The following is a 19,836-nucleotide window of genomic DNA, read 5'->3' on the forward strand; positions in this document are numbered from 1 at the left end:
CATCCCCATCGCGCCAGCTCCAGCTCTGGGGCACTCGAGACTGCGGGGCGCCCTCGCGGGCCAGCGCGCAGTGGCTCTAGGGCAGGATGGGCCCGGCGGCCACGCACTTCCTCTCACAGCACCCAAAGGAAATTGCTTTCCTTTCCCCCAGCAAGAAAACACGTCTGCGAGCGATAGGAGGCGGCAAACAGCAAGAGCTGCTGATATCCGGCTGTTTCTGGCACTGCCGCAGCTTTTCCTGCATGCCTTGGCTTGGAAACAAACAGTCACCTAAACGTGTATATATAGACAGAAATACAATATTTAAAGCAAATTTCTGGCCCATCTGCTCCTTTGGAAACCCTCCCCAAGGCCCCAGGAGGCCATGGCCGATGACGCCTGCAGCTGGGTGCTCCCAGGACTCGTAGGCACCGTGTGAAGTTGCTGCACAAAAACCAGCACAAAGTGCAGAAACCTTCCCCAAACCCACGGCCCTGCTTTCCGGGTGAAGCCTCCCGTGCACCGCAGCCCCCTGGCTTCCACATCCCGCCACAGAGAACAAATGGAAGTTTGGCCTCAAAGGCAGCGCTTTAAGACAGTGCGCTTGGTGGTGTTTTTCGAGTGTGAGCTGCATTAGCAGCTTGCAAGCTGCAGCAGCAATGGAAAAAACAGCTGGGTGGCACCAGCTCCACACCATGAGGGAGACTGGGGCTCCCTAAGGTCCTGCCACCCTGTTAGGGGTGCAAACAAAAATGGGGCAGAGAGAAGTTGGGTTTGTTTTTATTTTGGAACAGGAAGAGCAGTTTGCAGCAGCAATAAGAGCTGTGACCATGTCACTTGAGCCTGGTGCAGCTGGTGGCTTTGCGTGGCACATGGAGGGCACTGGCCAGTCCCATGGGGCCACGAGCTCCCCAGCTGCAACATAGGGTCTTCAAAGTGGCCTCAAGGTCTCCCTGCAAATGCTGCTAGTTTCCGGCCAATGGTGCCCTGCGCACAGCAAGGCGCAGGGCAGCCCCCAATGGGGATTTCGGGCAATCAGGAGCCAAAACCAGGCTGAAGACTCACAGCTCAGGCTGCCCCCAACACCCTTATGCTCCAGGGGACAGTCCCACTTGCCGCAGGACGGTGCCATTCAATCTGGCCTCTCCTCGCCCTCCCCACAGTCTGTCCCAGGAGCGCGGGAGGGTTTCCGCACGGAGACAGCAGCCCACAACTGAAACTGTCCATGGAAGAAGGAAGGTGACGGGCTTATCATGGCTGAGCAGCCACATGGTGCACTGGCCAGGTCTCCAAAGTAATGAAAAGCCAACAGCATTACAGATAAATGTATTTTAATTAGGATTAAATACTATCTCAAGGTATTTTGAAGTTGCACTTGTACTAATCAACAGCCAGAGGCAATAAAAAAAAAAAAGAAAAAAAGGCGGGAAATGAAGTTCTAACATTCTAACACTCAACACGTGACAGTAACTGCTGCCATGGAAAGCAACACACACCACGCCCAAGAACAGGTATTCTTAGAGGAAAAGGTCATAACAGTGTTGTATGGACAAAAATCTAAATTGAAGACTGGAAGAAATATATTAGTGCCTGCCTTCTTAAAAGTTTTTTTTTTTTTTATACATTAAACACAGTTTTCTTTAAAAGCAAGGTACTTCCTAAATTCATGGTTTATATACCGTATGTACACAAGAGCAGAACATTGTACAGTGTTTTCTGGACAAAGCAGCACTACGTAGCTCTAGGCTGGCAGGGTGGTGCTGAACCCAACGCAAGACAACAGGTTAAGTGCTCCAGGAGAAGCATCCCCACAGCTGGGATGAGGATAAGGACCCTGAAGTATCCTGTATGTACAAACCCAGCACTCCCACAGGTGCCCCAGTGCTGGGGACCTGCCCATACTGCAGCAGATCAATAGAAATCCCACTGCCAGAGCCCCCACGCACATCCCAAGTGACTGCCATTCCCTCTCCCACACAGAGCACCTGCACAACTCATTCCTGCAATGGGCACCCCTCAGGCGCAGGGTGCTTGCTCCTGCGCCTCCGAGCCAGGCAACCACCTGCATTTTGCCCCTGCACAAAACACACGAAGATGCCCCACCCATCCCTATGAAACTGTGAGTTAGGGCTGCATTATTAGATGTATTTCTGCCAAAAGTAGAAGATTGAGGCAGAGAGTCTGCACTGCAGAACTACCACTGCAGCCTAAAACACACTGGCAGCGATTTCCATAATTAGTGCAGCATTAATTCCTACACTTTACCAAAGTGACTTACTAGTCTTCAGGTGCACACTGTGTCCACTCAGGCTTACAAAAACAGACACACAGGGAAGCTGTGCAGAAAACCCATTTCAGTTTTAACATCTACTCCATTTAAAAAAAAAAAAAAAAAAAGGAATGAAGTGCCCTGGTTCAAATTCAATTCCTTCCAAAAAAGATATATATATATTTTAATGCTATGGTTAGCAGCAGGGCAGAGTGATTAAGGTTCTACTTGTTACATACACTTTTAATTGTTCAGTTTACATCTTCAGAAGTAAGGTTATTCACCATACTTTTGGTGCTCTGTTCATCTCAGTCACTGCACTAGTTCAAGGAACTGAAGGTTTTTCTTCATGGAGGACAGAAGTGAGACAACTTGTTTCTAAACCGCATCAACTTAAAGTTTCAAGTTTTAATGGTGTAAAAATCTGACATTCAATTACAGTTAAGAGAAACTTGCTACACAGCAAACTGCATCCAAATCTACCAGTTATTGATGGGACCTTTAAATTAACTGTAAACAAGTTATTCAAAGCATCCAGGTGTGGAAACATCAGGCCACCCAGCCAGTGAACCAGCAATTCCCTCCCCCGTGTACACGAGGCTTTACAGATGCAACTAGTGTGACTTTAGCACCGGAGTCAGTGACTGCCACCGGTTAATGCAGCACGCAAACAGCCTAGGGAGATCCTGTGTTAAGCCCAATGCAATATGCATCAGTGTCATGGAGCAGGAAGATCCCAGTGTCTACTTGTTAAAAGTTCACACAAACCGTACAGATACAGACAGGATAAAACACAGACTCAAGAGGATCCATTATGCTTGAAGAAAATCCCAAATAAAATGACATCTTCTGCAGAGCCCAGCATCAGGCACAGCCACACCTTTATCTAGTGTAATAAACTCTGTAGTAAACTGTTTTTGACCTCCATAGAGAGTAGGAGTTGTCAAATTTCAAGAGATAAACTCCTCTCCCTGGGTACTGGTGGCTGCCAGCATACACTTCTTCGTGACAGTCTCGTCTGTACACAGGCACAATTTCATCTAGCTGAGGCTTGTTGGCGCTCTTTTTGGCTTTTTCTTCACTGCTGGTATTTTCTGCAAGGGAAAAAAAAATAGAGAGTTAAACAGAGGTACATATATTACACGTGAAAGTCAGATGTTAAAATTGAGTCCTGACCTGTAGTCAACTTTGTTAGTTTAGAAGTGAGACTTGGGGGGGAGTAGGAAAGATGATCTCAGAGGCACAAGGCAAAGAATTCAAAAGCCAGGAGCAGCAACAAGCACAGGCTCCTGCATTTTACTGCACTGCTGTACAAAGGAAGCGCACTCCTACCCTTCCAAGGTAGCACTCTATCCCTTTGCCCTTGTAAAACTGCACTCTGGCTCACTCCGTACACTGCTTTATGATGAATTTTACCACTTAATATTAAAACAGCCCTCCTTCTCTCCCCACTATATCTGAGCCATTTTTCAGAGATGCCAGGAACCCAGTTTTAATTAATCCACTCCACAGCTTGACTGAAAATTCATAAAAACAAGCATCTTTACCTTCTTCTTCATCCTCATCATCACTGGATTCACTGACATGCACACTGACCGCAGTGTTAGGCGAGTCTGTCCATTCAAAATACACCCCAAAACCAATGTCATAATTGTCTGTAGCAAACTCCCAAAAGAGGTACGACCCCTCTTCGTGGGTGGGTACTCTGACTGTAACCACTTCTCCTCGGCCCACGGTGATCACAGAGTCTGCATCCTGTCGGATTTTTTCCTTGAAGTCTTTTATCTGGGGTCGGGTCCACATCGATGGAGCAGCTATCACTGGAACTGAATCTAGAGGAGAGGGAAAACATTCCAGTTAAGAGTTTGCCTCAGTTATTGATCCATAAGCTCATTTGTGCTTTTAGCTCACTTTAGGCTGTTATCTTTTCCTACTGACAAAAAGCATCTTTGACAGGGCTCAAACTCATCTGAAATGCAGTGCAAGATTGGATATACCAGTGCCCACTGAAACCCCACCAGTTCACCCAGTCACCACATTTACACTACCAGTGCTCATGCAAAAAGGACTTAAGACAGAGGTACTGCTAGTGGCACTGGGGCCACATTACACAAAGCCTCTCTGCAAAAGGATGTATAAATGCAATAGAACCAGAAGGTAAGAACTTGTTAGAAATTGCCAAGTACCAGCCAATCTAGTTAGACCTAGGGACCACACTAGCATTGGTTCCTTACTCGGATCTAAGCAGGTCTTTAGAGGGCTAACTATTCTGGATCAAAGTAAGGAGAGGCATCCACAGATAACAGTGATGAGAAAGCTGCTGTGAGGCTGCTTTTCCTGTTACCACTTTCACAGCTCAACTAAGAGCTAGAGGAAGTTTGAGATCTCATCCTTATCTATGGGATTCCCTATCCCATCCCACTGTATGGGCAAAATGCTTTCACTGCCTCATCTTTCTTCTCCACAAAAGCTGGATTTTCTGTGCAATATATTTTGCCTCCAGAGAAACCAGACCCAGGAACCAAGCTTAGGTACAGCCCACCAAAGCTAAGTGAAGAGCCACAGTGATCACAGATATATCATCTATGTCCTTAAAAAACAAACAAACAAACAAAGTGTCATTGAGGTTATTTACTAAGGAATCTAGCTCATCTTACCTTTTGGTCCATTCTCCAATGCTTCTTCCAAAGCCTCTGGATCCAGCTCTTTTTCAGAGCTGTCTGTATGGGCACTGGCCTGTCCATTAATGGATGGGATGTCCCCTGGGGCAGGTGCATTCACCATCATCGCAGTAGTCGGAGGTGTCCCTGTTGCTGCCACTACTGCCTCCTGCTGCTTCTGTAAGGCTGCCTAAAAGGAGAGAAATCAAATCAGGTAAACACAGCAGTCCTGAGACATCTATCTATCAAAGGGCATAACGGCAATTAAAGAAAAAAAATCTCCCCTCCACTCTATCAGTTACTATGTAGAATTACACGTGCTCAGTACTACAGGAGTCTAACCAGTCTGTTCCAGCCTGCTGGATGCAACCTGAACTGGAAGACTCAACTTCAAAGTTAACTAGAGCATGCACAGCAAGCTGTTACACTTCATTATGAGCGCTGGCCATTCCAGCATGTCCTATAGCACTTATTTTAAGAACAAGAGCAGTGATTTCTTGGTTGTTTTTTACTTGAGGGTTGAAAGTGTTCTGGTCTGGGATCATCCAGCTTAAAAAAATAAAGTCTTAAGTATTTTGCCAATTGGTGGGTTAACTTACTCAAAAGGGCTCTCAAATCCACAGAGCCCCAGCAGGGCAGTTAATTTGAATGCAGGCAACATAAGAACCAGAAGGACTGCAAGGAAGCTGGGGAAAGCATTAAAGCACAAAGGTGTTCCATGAGAAGATGACTTACGCACATGGAAACTCTTTAGACAGCACTCATTATGCTGCCCCTCTGCAAAGGATTAGACATACCCAAGATAAGATTAAACCAGGTAACATACATTCCTTTGGATTTAGGCAGGAGGCCTGATCCCTTTAGCTTCAAGGCTTATTTTTCCTTCATGTATCAGTAAGAGAAGATTACAGATGCGGTTTTTGCTGGGATAGGGCAGGTGTAATTGATAATATTGTTCTTTAAAGAACAAGCTAATAAGCACACTGTTTTGATGAATGAATGCAATGTAGATATTCTAAGAGAGTAAAAGAACAATATAGTTAGTGCTATTTCAAACCTGACCAACTTTGTAAAATTGTATCAAAATTTGATCCAGAAGCAACTAGGACAGAACAGCACTAACATATACTGCAAGTGCCCGAGTTACTGAATTTTAAGCCTTTAGTGAAGAATAGTAGATCTCAGATGGGCAGACAGAGGCCATCTCAGAATCAGGTCCTCCACACAAGTCAGATGCTAGACATCAAGTTTGTTTTGCCATCTGTTGAGACACTTATGGGGGTATCTTTGAACTTTAAAGTAGTTGGAGATCTGAATGAAGCACATCCACCAGAGATGCAAGATCCCCCTGAACAAAGTGGCCATAAATGGTCAAGCTCAGACACAGAATCATTGCTCAAAAGTACTGCCACCTGTTGCTGCTGGTGATACAAACACTTACCCTCCCAGCCAAGGCACACACTGCTGCCGACACCTTTTGAATGGGATACAAAGATGGGATATATGTATGGAGAGCCACTTGAAGCGGTTGGTTTATGTCTGTGCTCAGTGCACTGGTACCTGCATCCATTCAATTAGGTGCACACAGATACCACAGCAGAGAGCCTGGTATTTGGCTTCCAAGAATTTTAACAAATGGAGTGATTAGTAAATGCTATTTAAGAGTACTCTGGATTAACATATGCTTCAGAAATCTACTGGAAGAGATTAATAAAGGGATTTGAGTATTCAGTCATTAGTCATACTTTCTGCCTCTCCTTGCAACAATTCTCTTTTCAAGGTGGATGGGAATAGACAAGTTAACACCTCCCAAAGTCAGCCTGGGGGTGCTGAACACAGCCGAAGTTCCTCAGGTGTCAGTCCTACCTGCTGCTGTGCAAGCTGGACTTGATACAACTGCTGCATGTACTGCTGGTAGTGCTGCTCCTGGAGCTGCCGGATGAGGATCTGCTGCTGCTCGTAGTTGCCCGGGTACTGCTGGGCCGCGTACTGCTGGAACTGGACAGCCGTCTGCGAGTTGAGCGCTGCCATGATCTGCTGCCTGTGCAGGCGGCACAGCAGGAGGCGGTCACAGGCAGCCCAGGCTGCAGGGGAATCCCTCTACCTCAAAGACTCCTCCTTGTACAAAGCAGGTAAATTTCTCCCTGCCCCAAAACTCACCCTCTAGCAAGCAACATTTTTAGCTAAATGTTTACCTCTCCAACTGTAACCATTCTGAAGACCGACACATGGCTTTACATGCACACCCCAGTCCCTTTTCTGCCTAAATTCTTGACCTCTGTAACCTCCCACAGCCAATTATATGACTGCTTATCACATTACAAAAATCTGCATTTCAAGGCATACCCCATTTCCTATTGTTTAGGACTGCACAACTTTGATCATGTTGCCTATTTATTTATGTTGCCATTTCACACTTCTCTGGCCTTCACCATGTTAAATAAACAAAGCAGCAAGGCTTGCAGATTAGTTACTTGCTCCCTCTCCAAAATCACTACATAGCAAACACAGGATCTTTCCCGCAAGGTTATTTTTACTATGGTGTTACCTACAGGTCAGGAGGTTTAAGAAGGCAATAGGTGCTAAGTGCTAATTCCAGATCCATGCTTTGAGCATGTGGATATGTATGAGGACAACAAAACAGAACCAGAGCTATCCATTCTAACTAACTAGATTGACAGAGGCTAGAAACTGAAAGTAAATTCTGAACTCCTTTTAGAAAAAAATGCTAAGAGCCAGTAACCACTCAAGGGTCAAAACCATCTCAAATGAGATCTGTAGACACTTTACATTTTCTAAGAAGGGATCACCTTGAAGGAGACAGTGTTAAGGCTCTTGAGTTAGCAAAAACAGCCCTTGCATGGAAAAAAGGAACTACAGCTATATGAGGTTTTGCATTCAAAAAACAGGATTGGAGACAACTGTCTCATACGCAAGACAGTTTTCTTTGATGTCTCGTTTGAGCTACTCACTTCTGTTGTTCCATCCGAAGCCGCTCCTCCTCTATTCTCCTCCTCTCTTCTTCTTCTCTTCTCAGCCTCTCCTCTTCCTCCCGTCTGCGTTTTTCCTCTTCTTTTTGTAAACGCTCCCGCTCCTCCTCTTCGCGCCGCCTTCGTTCTTCCTCTTCTCTTCTGCAAAATGCACCCAATGAGCTACCTCAGCATTCCTATGAGCCTAGGATCAGTTCATCAGTTCTTTTCAACAGGCTGTAACCTGCCTTTCATCCACCCAGTAAGGCTCTGTTTCATATCATCTTCCACTTCAACTCTGCACACAAGTAAATCCATCACTGCTTGGTTTTACTGCACTGAGCAATAGCAAGCATAAATTGCGTATTATAATTTAATGTTCATTCTAACTTATTACTATATTACCAGTAGCAGACAACACAGGAAAATAAGGAGTCTTGAAATCTTAAGCTCTTGTCAGGTTTCAAAACGCAGACATTGATTCCAAGTGTTATTTAATAATGTGTAAAAGATGGTACAAGATAGCCTTTTTTAAATGGCTAACTCCAAAAATAAGTTTTTAAAACCCGGTGATTTCACGTGGCTATTTAGTCAATTCATATAACATGGAGAATTGTGTGAAGTGTATGTTCGAGAACAAACTACTGTACTATTAAAATAAAGTTCCCTTGAGGTATTCCAGGTAAGTCTTCACTTCAGAAGCATTCATTACAGACAAGAAGGCCTAAGCAGTGCAAATGGAACCACAGCCATCTGAACTCAAAGCATCTCTCTTCTCTTAGGCTTCAACTCAAGTTGGCCATGGCACTGTCTGCAGGTCAAGAATTATACACTCAGTATAATTCTTCACTCCCCTACACCAAGAAATTCAAAGATTACCTTTTCTTTTCTTGTTCTTCTTTCTCTATCTTATGTGAAGTGACATACGTAGAGAACAAGTGGCAGCACCTATTTAGGAGCTTAACAAATTCTGTCATAGCTTCTTGCTTTGACATGTTTCCAAGGGCAGCCCATTCCTTCCTGAGAGAAGGAGAAAGAAATCATGGACTTCATCAGCTGAGAAAGAGGACTCCATTCTCTTCAAGCCAGTAGCAAACTCCCATTCCAGCACAAGGGGATGGGGAGGGACAAAGCCGGGACCAGAGACCCAACTACATCATATGCTGCATCAGAGAACCAGTAACTTTTACCCATTTGATGTGAGACCTTAAACTTGTAGATCTTGTTGCTCTCTCCTGCCTGCACCAGAAGGAATTTCAGACAGACATTTCAGAATGCTTATAGAACATCTAATACAAGCCATCATCAGGCTTACTCAGATTTCTACACTGCTTTCTACAGCTTCCAAAATATAAATGAACTGGCAAATGAATCCAAAATATTCTTGGGTCCTCTTTCACCCTAGTCTATAGAAGAAAATGTATAACATTTCCCTGATGGTTGTTCCAGGTTTGTTCATCAATTACAGGGCTCGAGTTAGCCAAATGCAACCAGTTGGTCTTCTGAAGAGCACTTTAGAAACTGGACTTCAGGCCACTAGCTAAATCCACTTTGGAAAAAAATAAAATAGAGACCAGCTTCAAGATGCTTATGCTGTGCTGCACATTGTTTTTCCCAACAGAAAAAGCATCAAGAAACATGAGAAAAAAAATTCTAGCTTGAACTGAACGGAATACAGAAGACATGCCTGAGGCTGCCCTCGTTTTGCAAGAATTTACTCAGGGTCTGATTCCAGTGGGAAATTGATTTCAGAAGCCACCCTTGGTACTTACAGAGAGGCTGTGGCAAACACTTCTACAACAGGCCAAGGCTTTTACCAACAGTAACTCCAATGCAAAGCAGAGTTAAAAGCAGGAAACATGGGCTTGCACTTTAACGCAACCTAATTAAGTCTTCAGCTGCCATGAGAGACCAGAGAGTCAGCACAGGCACTTTTCCTAACGTGCTTCAGCTAAGTTACAACCCAAATGTTCTTCTGCTAGTTCCGTTACTGTACTGCAGCTCAAGATTAAGACACACTGGAAGAGGCCCCCCCTCACTTCCCACTACCATACACCTACTGAGGCAGCCCACCCATCTGTGTTACTACTGCTCAATGTCCAAAGGACATTGGCCTAAGACAACAAGCAGAGTTAAGATCAATGAGTGCAACATCCTTGTATTTTACCTTCTATCATTGCCCAGCACATCAAAGAATCCAACTTCAGGGCAAGTGTCAGGATTGTAAGGTCCTAGCAGAACCTGCTTGTGCAGCGCCACAAGTTTGAGTTTTTCTTCATATGTTGGATGAAAGGCTTTGCCATCTTTTTCTATAGAGAGGGGAAAAAAAAGAAAATTTCATTCTTATGATTAAGGAATTAAGGGCACAGCAAGTGCTCTGTATAACTGCTGCTATGATCCTCTCTGTAAAAACATAATCAAGAGACACAAGTCATAAAAGGTTAGACAATTTCAGTTTTATTCAAATACAGATTTGTCCAGAAGAAACACAGCTAACTTAAAACGCTTCAAGCTTTGGCAGCTCGTTCATACCACCTAGAACCAACAGATAGCAGGATATGGCATAAATATTTATGATAATTAGATGAATGTCATACCATGCAAATCTATACCTCTGAAATATTTAAAAAGCTTCTGAACTCGAACTCAAATGTGTCTGGCAAGTCTACTGTAAGATAAGCCGGAAGGATTTCCCATGAAGACAGATATGGTAACATTCAGATTGCTTTCCTCATGTTGCATGATGCTCTTCACATCAGGCAACTGCGTAAATATGAAGTTAATGGCAAGAAAGAGCATAGTTAGAATCAAAGTGAAATTCTACTTGCAGGGATTTGATTACTGCATTTTGCCAAGGCAGCTGGAATAATCCCTCATGAGGTGACTCAATCTGTACCAATGCTCCTCTGCAAAGAGAGCTTTGGCCCTAAGAGACAGGCAGAATAAAAAGCAAAGGCATACCCAAGTTCCAGCAGCTCCACACCACAGCCTCCTAAAGCAGTCCTAGTTAGGTCACATCAGTGGATTTACTGGCAAGGAAATGCATCATTTTAAATGCATTAGTTAACACATTAGTCAACTAGGACTTACCTCAACACACTTACCAAACCATTAAAACAAACCAAAGAAAGGTGTCAATAATTACAGTGTTTATTTAAAAAACAAAGCCACCTTCTTCTTGAAGAAGAAACCGAATAAGCAACCTCGCTTTTTGGAAGGATGGAAATGAGGAAGCTCTTACTGGAGGCAAACAACCTGTGTTCATTGGACTGCGCTTCGCAGTACCCTGCACACAGCCATGAATCACGGCAGGGCTGTGTGAGTCTGCAGCTAAGGTCACTTCAGAGTAAGTAGTTTTGAGACCCAAACCAAGTGGTCCAATTCATACTCGAACTTCAGGGTGGACACTTAGCAGCTTATGTTTTTTTTCAGCTGAAGGGTGCCAGAATTATTAATGGGGAAAAGAAATAAAACATTTATTGTGACTTATTGAGAAATGCAGACCAGATACTTCTGAAATTGAGAATCAGACAGGGGCCCACAGGGAAAAGTGCCTGCAGGTCACAGCAAGGAGCTGATTTCTGACAGAATAAACTGAGGGCATTACCGGACTTAATCAGTTAAATCCTCACAAGGAGTCACTCACTACACACATGCCAGGAGTTGTGAAGCCAGAATCAGAGAATTTGGCAGGTAAACACTTACTTATCTATTAGCTACTTCAGAATTCTTCAGAATCCCAGGTATTTGCTCTTTTCCCAGCATCACAGGAGCACAGAACCAACATCTACTCCTGCTGCAAGAGCCTTTTGTCCCCAATAACTTCATTTTCTAAATATCCCTGATGGGGAAAGAAGGGGAATGTAAGGACAGATACTATCAAGAAGAGTCTGTATCTAGGGCAAGAATGAGACGCACTGGGTATGAGTTGAAACACAGGAAATTCAAGTTACTTACAAAAGGGCTTTTTTTTTTTTTTTCTTTCTTCCCCTCCTTTTTTTTTTTGTGAGAGTGGTCAAACACTGGAAAAGAAGTTGTACAGACTGTGGAATCTCCATCCTTGGAGGGATTTGAAATCAAACCCACTTGAGCAACCTGCTTCCACTGAGCCTGCTTTGGGCAGGGGGTTGGACTAGGGGATCTCCAGACATTTTCTCCACCCTCAACCATCCATGAGCCCTGAGACAACGTCAATCTCAGGCACTGCAGGCCCATCCTTGAGGATACAGCACTTGCTGCAATCACAGCAACTTGAGAAGCTCTGTGCCCATGCCCCAGGGCTCCTGCTTCCAGCCCCCCTAATACTTCTCTGGCTTTTCCCGTTTCTTCACACTCACATTTAACCCAGGACTTGCTTATTGGGGCTAACAGGAGTGCCTGGTACCCAGCGAACAGCACACGTGCTTTAACAATGCACTTAGCATTCTGGACTGCAGTGCTCGAGAACAACTTGACCAACCCTTGTGCTACACCAATATTTTGCTATGTAGTGAAGTACCCTTCTCAAGATGGTCACTATGGCATAGTTTACCTTGTGCAACCTGCAATGCTACAGCTGTTTGTCAAACTCAGCTGGTGTAGTGCAGCAAACAGCTAACAACTAAGGGTTTGGACCCATTTTGGAAAAGAGCTTAAGGGGAAAAAAAAAAGTCTCCCTCAGCAGCTAAAAGCAGTAGGTCTGCATTTCCTTAAAACCAAACCAGAGGAAAGAAAGAGCAGAACAGGAAGAAAACAGATAAGAGGCAGGCAGACATCCAGTGACTTGTGCATAATGCAGATTAGAAGGAAGCTCTCAGCAAAGTATTTAAAGGCAGTCAAGGGAGAAGTTGTATACTAGCTATTTTCAGTCGAATTCTTCAGGATGAACTGTGCTGTGCAATTACCTCAGATGTGGGAATGCTGCCGTTAAACTGAACTAGGGCAGCTGAAGCCATCTGCAGAGTTAACTATGCCCAGATCAAACATTAGTGAGCCTAGGCAAGCAGAAGTGCTGAATTTATGAGGTATCCATGAATGCATCTTTCAAGCACCTACTAACCTGGATAGCTTATTTGATTTTAAAGCACAGCTGACAGGAAGCTGAAGAACGTGAAACAGCTTTAAGGAACAAATTAGGGTAATCTAGAGGATGCACAAAGTAATGGTCCAGCAACTCCACAGTACTCCCAAGCAAGCAGGCGTCCCTCTGGGGAGCGGCTTGGTTTTCTTGCAAACCCTTGGGATATTTCCTCTGGACACGCCTTCAAAGCACCCCTCACTGGAGATGGCAGTTTCTCAAATCGCAAGCGCTACCCTTTACACAGCAGCCAGAGCAGAACAGAGCAGGCAAGCTCAGGTAGTGATTAAGGCTGCAGGGAGGCAGGCTCTGCTGCTTTAGGCAGTTTACTACAACTGTCCGTACACACGTACCTCACTGATGACACGAGCAGGTTACCAAGGTGCAGGGAAACAGGCTGCTTCCCACTCGCTGCGTGCTCAGAGCTTTGCCACGTGCTATGAAAGCCCTTGCACGGTCACAGCTCAAATGAGAGTCCCTGCACAATCAATTTTACCCATTTGAAGCACAGCTCTCCTTGGCAGCTGTCACTTAGATGCTAACAGGAGATCTGCTGAGAATGTTTCTCTCAAGTATTTAATGGAATCAACACAAACCACAATCAGCCTTACTTGCAGTACGGGTAGCAGGCTTGAGGCTCACTCTTGCCACTGCATACAGATACAGTTGAGATGAGGCTGCTCCAATAACCTAGTGTTAGAAAGCAGGCAGCGAGGTAACTCTCCAGCATGTGGCATAAATCCAGGAGTCCAGACTCAAAGGAGTTTAACAACAAGCTGAGGAAAAGTGTGCCACACGAGGTATCAGTACCTCTCTGTAACTTCAGGATTTTTACCTCTGTAAGATCCATAGCACAATATGTAGCAACATCCACTCCAACTTCACCTGCCACACCCACTCCAAACAGCCAGGTCCCTGGGGACTGCAGCCAGTCCAAGTTGTCCAGAGAGAAACGGAAACCAGTTTGCAGCATTACTTGCCACTCATTGCTATTAAACGCCAAAGTCACACACGTTAACGCTATTCACTTGCAAGGTTTTAATGAGCGAGCTCAAAACCGAGAAATGTGAGAACTGAATCACTGCCTGCAGTTCCCACTAGACATCCCCTTACAGATCCTTGAAAACAGAATTCTACTTAACTAATTACAACCATGCTATCAAATTAGCACACTATAGAAGAGACGAAGATAAACAAATTTGGAATGATGTGTTGCTAAGGTTCATGAGACCTTCTTGCTGGCTTAATAGAAAATAACTTGGAGCAGTCGAACAAAATCAGAGTTTTGGGGGAGGGATACTAGGTGAGCTTTCAGACAGTAAAATGATATGGTTATGATATGCCTGTCCAGACATGCTGCGCTGCAAATCACTTTATACAACAGTCCCTGAATTCAAGTGCTGACTATGAAAGACGGAGTATAAAATAGATTCCAAGCAAATTGTAAGACAGAGCTGATTCTTGCAGAGGTTTGCTGGATCACTACACTGGCCACCCCTTCTACTGCAGGGCACAGCTTAAACCTCAGTGCATTCCCTTCACTGAAGCAGCTCACGCCAGTTCAGCAAGCACAGGAGCTGCAGCCAAGGCACTTCCGCCAGGCAGCAGCCCCAGGGCACAAGCAGTCAGAAGACCCTGGACACAGAAACCTCCCTACTTCAGCAGCATCCCTGTATTAGCAGGGCTTTCCTCCTGCAGGCCTGACTAATACAATGGAAGAGGGTTTTGTTTTTTAAATGAAAGCCAGAAGGCTACTCATTTTGAACTAGGCAGAAGTGCACTGGGACATTATTAATGATCTCTCATTTCTATGCCTCTGCTGTTCTGAAAAGCCTTCTCCCCAAATCATTGCAGACACTGGAAACTCCAGCATGCTTTCTGCATGGCCTGAGGTCTGGTGGTTGAAATGACCCCGAGTCAAACCTTCACTGCAGACAGAATCACGCAGCTTTTGAGCCCCTTTAACCCCGCTCCGGTCCCACTGCTGTGTTTATGTACCTGTGCTGGTGCACGCAATACACCACCACAGGGCATATTGCAGTCACTGCAATAGCATTTTGATAGAATTAAGCTTTCCCTGGAAGGAGGTACATGAGGAGCCACATCTAGGTAACTCTCTCTACCCACAGCGGCCTAAAGGAAGCTGCTTCACTAGTTATCACTGCTCCTCCTTTGAGGTCTTTAGTATCACACTTCAAACTCTTTCCATACCCACAACCACAGCTAATCCAGATACCATCATTCCCCTAAACGAGCGCTGCCCTCAATCTCGTGTTTCATGCTAGGCACGTGGGTCTTAAAGCACTTTCTATTTCTTACAACTACTTGATAAAAGTTTTTCGAAGATTTCCTCACTTACAAATTAATATAGATTTTGGAAAAGTGATCAAAATCAGGCATTTGTTTCAGCATTTACCTACTAACATGCCTCAACCTTCAGATCCCTGAAGTATTGCTTCCTGAGGTAAAAGAGGGATTCGTGTTTATTCCTCAGCATCTACAAGACTGCACAACAAGCATGCCTGCTCCCGCTTTTGACAGCAAATGTATTAAAACCATTTGGAAACAAGACTTGCTCTTTCAGAGCCCCCCAGATATAGAACAAGCTCACAGAACCTGGAGTCTGCAGTAACTCAGCATCATGTCTATAAATAAAAACCTGCTTGTTATATCGCACTTGATAAAAACTGCGAGTGAAAAATCAACAATTCCATGAGATTTTTACTGCATCTAGCCATGGGCCTGGAGGAACCATTTGCTGCACTTGGAAAGCCTGATATGGTACAAAGCGGAAAATACTATTACGAGAAACCATGAATTAAAAGAAACTGCTGATGACTCAAGGGAACAGCAGTAAAGTGAAACACCTTGAAATTGGAAGGAAGACTACTGAGATAGCTAAGGCAATACAAACATAAACTAGGAGCCTAGGGACAAGTAACAGCTTCACTGATTTGCCATCGTCCAAACGGAGAGGAATGTGGAGCACTGGTAACACCTCTTTCTGTAGTAACTTACACCCAAGTCAGAAAGACACACAGGATTTCCTCTTGCAGAGGCACCGGGTGGTTTCAGACTGCAACCTGGGAAGCCCCACTGAGACCCCCGCGGACAGGGAGGCTTCGGGCTCGTTTTCCAGAACAGCGACAGCAAGACAAGCCCCATCGCTCCCCAGAATGACAGGCGGGGGCAGCTGCACCTGGCACAGGAAGAGGCCGTAGCGATACCGAGCCCAGCAGCGCTGTGGGAAGGCGCTTCCCGAGGCACCGGGAGCCTTCTCAGCGCTCCCACAAGGGCCAGGCTCCTCGTGAGCACGGCCTGCAGCGCCCCGCGCCCCGTTTTTCCTCCTTCCCCCCTCGTTTTTCCTCATTTCCCTCCTTCCCCAGGCCGCGCAGCCGCCTCACCTTTGAAAAAGCGCAGCGCCAGCCCGTAGAGTTCCTCGAGTGCGAAACCCCAGCGCCGCTCGGGGCTCAGTGTCGCTGCCGCCACCTCCGCGCCGGCCTCCACCTCGCCCGACGGCCCGGGTCCCCCTCGGCTCCGCCCCGTCGCCTCCGCGGGGTCCCGCGGCCTCTCCTCGACGCCAGGGCCCAGCGCCAGCCCGTCCAGCGCCACCTCGAGCCGCTCCGAGCCCAGCGCCGCCGCTGCCGCCATGGCCGCCCTCCCGCTCCGCCGTGGCGGCCACGTCCCGACTTCCTGCTCCCTCCGACCCGGAACTTCCGGGCACACCCTGCCGCCGCTATCCCCCTCCTTGAGCGGAGGCTCCACCCTCGCAGAGGCCCCGCCCACAGACGACACTTAAGTCACGCCCAGGTGAGCCCCGCCAACGGCCGCGCTCGGGGGCTGCGCGGGCGCGTGGAGGAGCCGCTGCCCGGGGCCGCTCGGTGGAAGGAAATGGCGGCTTTGCGGCTGCTCCGTGCCCGACATGGCGCTGTGCTCCAGCTCTGCGCTAGCCTTTCGCCTCCCTCCTCATCACTCAGCGAACACTCTTCCGAGCTCGTGGAAGGGAGGCAAGAAAGGAGAGCAGTGAGGCAGGGAAAGAAAGAGCGCACGAGGCAGTTATTTCCCCCAGAGTTAGGCGTGCAATTTTCCCTTGTGCTGTGAAATGCCATCTGCAAGGGCACTGCTGTCAAGGAGAGAGAAGAGGGACAGATGTGGCTGTACAGGTCTGTGCCTGGCCAAGCAAAGAGGTTTCCACCGCCAACCATCCTTGCCATCAGGCTTCGGGCAAGAAGAGGTGGCACACAGGTGCTTTCGGTCACATTTCTCACAGAAACAAGGTGCCCAAGGCGTGCTCGGAGAGCCTAGTTTCTTCCTGAGTATTTTACAGAGCCAATGCAAAGAAGTAGCGGCTCTGCACGTCCCCAGGGAGCACCGGGGCACGTGGCGTCATCCTTGTCTCACTACTTGATGTCCTGGGCTGTCCTAGGAAGCCACGTGGAGTTTATCTGCCATTCAAGGTAGTATATCCATGTGCTGGTCTCTGAGGAACGCTGAAGAGGTTTTTATTCACTGATATTTACAAAGTGCTTTGAAGTCTTTGGATGAAAGGCAGAAGAGCTGCAAAGCTCTATTTAAAGCCCTTCATTTGCAGCTGGTATTGCTTGAAAGAGTGAACGCCTTACGGGACACTGTTTACTATAAATGTGTACAGACAGGGGCAGACTTTGATTCAGATGATGATTCATCTCTGCTTTAAAAGAAGTTTTACAACTGATGGAAAATCCTCTCTTGCTTCTTCCCTGGCCTTTTTTCTTTTTTTAAAATCTTTTGGACTGAGGATCAAACATACATACTTTCCTTTTCTTCCTTGCACTGTTGCAGCTTTCTAGGGTGCACTTTTCCCAGCACTATTTAGTGCTATCTCCTGTAGCAAATCAAGAGCAGATCAGATAAGATTATCTCCTCATAACAGGCATGCACTCTGCTTTACAAGTCTGACATTTTAGCATCAGATCCGGCTTCACTTAAAGATTTGTTAGTTCATCTAACATCATTTCATCTTCTGTTAAAACCTATGTGTTTTAAAGTTTTCATCTGACACATTTCACACTTGGTTTATGGACTTGATGCTTCATAAATATTTCATTACAGGATTAATCTCATCCAGGGCAGTGCTGGCCCTCTTGGCTCCCAGCTCCTTGCCCTGCTGGGAGCCGCTGGCCTGTTTGACCTGACCTTGTATTTCTAGTGCTCACGATGAATTGCTTGAGAATCCTGTGAATGAGGAAGCATTTTCCAAATGGTTATGACAAAGAGTTCCTGATAGTTCATGCATTCGAGAAAAAATCTATCTTAATTGACAGGCAGGGTGAAGATGTTAAGTTCCACTATTAAATTATTCATTTATTTCTTACAACAACAAATTCTGCACAGCAAAGGAAACATTGAAGACATTCAGGTGTCCCAAAGAGGTAGCTTTGATCCAGCAACAGTGATCTTTACTAGGAAATGTAGTCCTAGGAACATTTTAGGGAGCAAATTAACTATTTAATTCAAGCTAGTGAATGTTTAACAGCAAAAAAAAAAAAAAAAGCATCAGCCCACTCATTCCTATTGTACAGGAAACGATTAAAATGTTCATAGAGGATTAGTCCTACCTAAGCAAATAGTTATTTCACTCTTCTGGTATTCAAAGGTAAAAGCGCATGGGTCTATCCTCCCTCGGGATCCATGAGTGATCCATGGATGCTTCCTCCCCTGGAGTTTCCACTCCCCCGGTGTCTGCTAGCAGAGCAAGGAGCCCCCCTTTGTGAGATGTGGCCTAATGTGTTGTTTGCTGGAGCAGGATTGCTAAATATTTGTTTATCTCAAATGAGCAGATGTGAACGGCTCGGTCTGGCACTGTGTTATGGGCTCAGAAATATAAGACATTCACTATGAAAACAGAGAATGTAAGTCATTCATTCATTAGGAAAACATCGTTATCAGCGTGCTGGGAATGGCTGCATCCAATAAAGCTGGTGTGAGCAACCTGCCCGGAGCTGCTGCAAGCCAAGCAGTGACTGAGGAACTGCCAGGCCTCGCGCGGGCAGGGAGGGAAGGACATGGCTATGGGCAGGGACCAGCAGGAAAGGCTCCGGGAAGGTGATCGGATTAATGCAAGGCTTAAGCTCTCCAGGGTTGGGCAATTAAGTTGCATTTGCAAGTAGTAACTGGGTTTCTAACTTTGATTTCTGCCTTCTCTGTCTTCTTTTGCCATTCATGAGAGGTAACTACATGGAGCAATCTAGGACCAGAAGGAAAACATCTGTCAAGCTGTTTGACTTCACCTTCACAGCTCTTTCTTTGTGTGGATTTCCACTGCACTCCTTGAAGGGTGGATACAAGCAGCTTAGTTAGGAGTTGATCTTACGCTGTGAATCTTTTTAAAGTCCATCCTCACTTAACGTTTCTGTTTGGAGAGACAGCAAATACCCCGTAGCATGGATGCAGTCGCACCAGATCCGGGTGGTCACTGCAGAGCAGCTCAGTACAATGACACTAGCGGGGGCAGCTCAATGGAGCTTCTGCTGATGTGGCTGCATCTTGCGCAGCCCTGCAAGCAGCCGCAGGGGCCTGAGGACATGGCGCGGCCCTGCTCTCAGGAAGGAATTGCTAAGGAAGGTAAGGCCAGGAATTTGAGCACTCCCTGAATTTAACCAACTCTTCTAATGCGGGAATTTTACAGAAGTGAGTGTGGCTTTGGCTATCTGCCCGGAAAATCAGCAGCTGGAGCAGCGATTTCCACCCTGAGGTGCGGAGCAGCAGGGCCCTGGGTGCCAGGCGCAGTGCCGCTCACGTCCCTCTTCCTGCTCAGCTGGTGGGATAGCCCTCAGGAGCAGCTTGCTGGAGAGGGGCGCGCCTGCCCCAGCACCCCGCTGCCTCTCCCCACCCTTCCCTGGCGCTGGAGCGGCCAAGCTGGCT

The 19,836-nt window shown here is 46.2% G+C and overlaps 1 protein-coding gene across 1 annotated transcript; it reads right to left on the minus strand.

Moving 5' to 3' along the window:
- Nucleotides 1-2,620: 2,620 nt before the first annotated feature.
- Nucleotides 2,621-16,657, minus strand: ACBD3 (acyl-CoA binding domain containing 3). The gene is made up of 8 exons (XM_010226545.2): nucleotides 16,338-16,657; nucleotides 10,045-10,186; nucleotides 8,757-8,897; nucleotides 7,881-8,039; nucleotides 6,775-6,949; nucleotides 4,906-5,098; nucleotides 3,796-4,080; nucleotides 2,621-3,342 (listed from the first exon to the last, which is right to left on the minus strand). Exons 1-8 carry the CDS (start codon nucleotides 16,582-16,584, stop codon nucleotides 3,131-3,133), a joined length of 1,554 nt encoding a protein of 517 aa, XP_010224847.2. The 5' UTR covers nucleotides 16,585-16,657; the 3' UTR covers nucleotides 2,621-3,130.
- Between the last annotated feature and the right edge of the window lie 3,179 nt (nucleotides 16,658-19,836).

This window comes from Tinamus guttatus, unplaced genomic scaffold, assembly GCF_059628265.1.
Source record: "Tinamus guttatus ecotype Peru unplaced genomic scaffold, ASM5962826v1 Tinamus_guttatus_pri_ptg000033l, whole genome shotgun sequence".
Lineage (NCBI taxonomy): Eukaryota > Metazoa > Chordata > Aves > Tinamiformes > Tinamidae > Tinamus > Tinamus guttatus.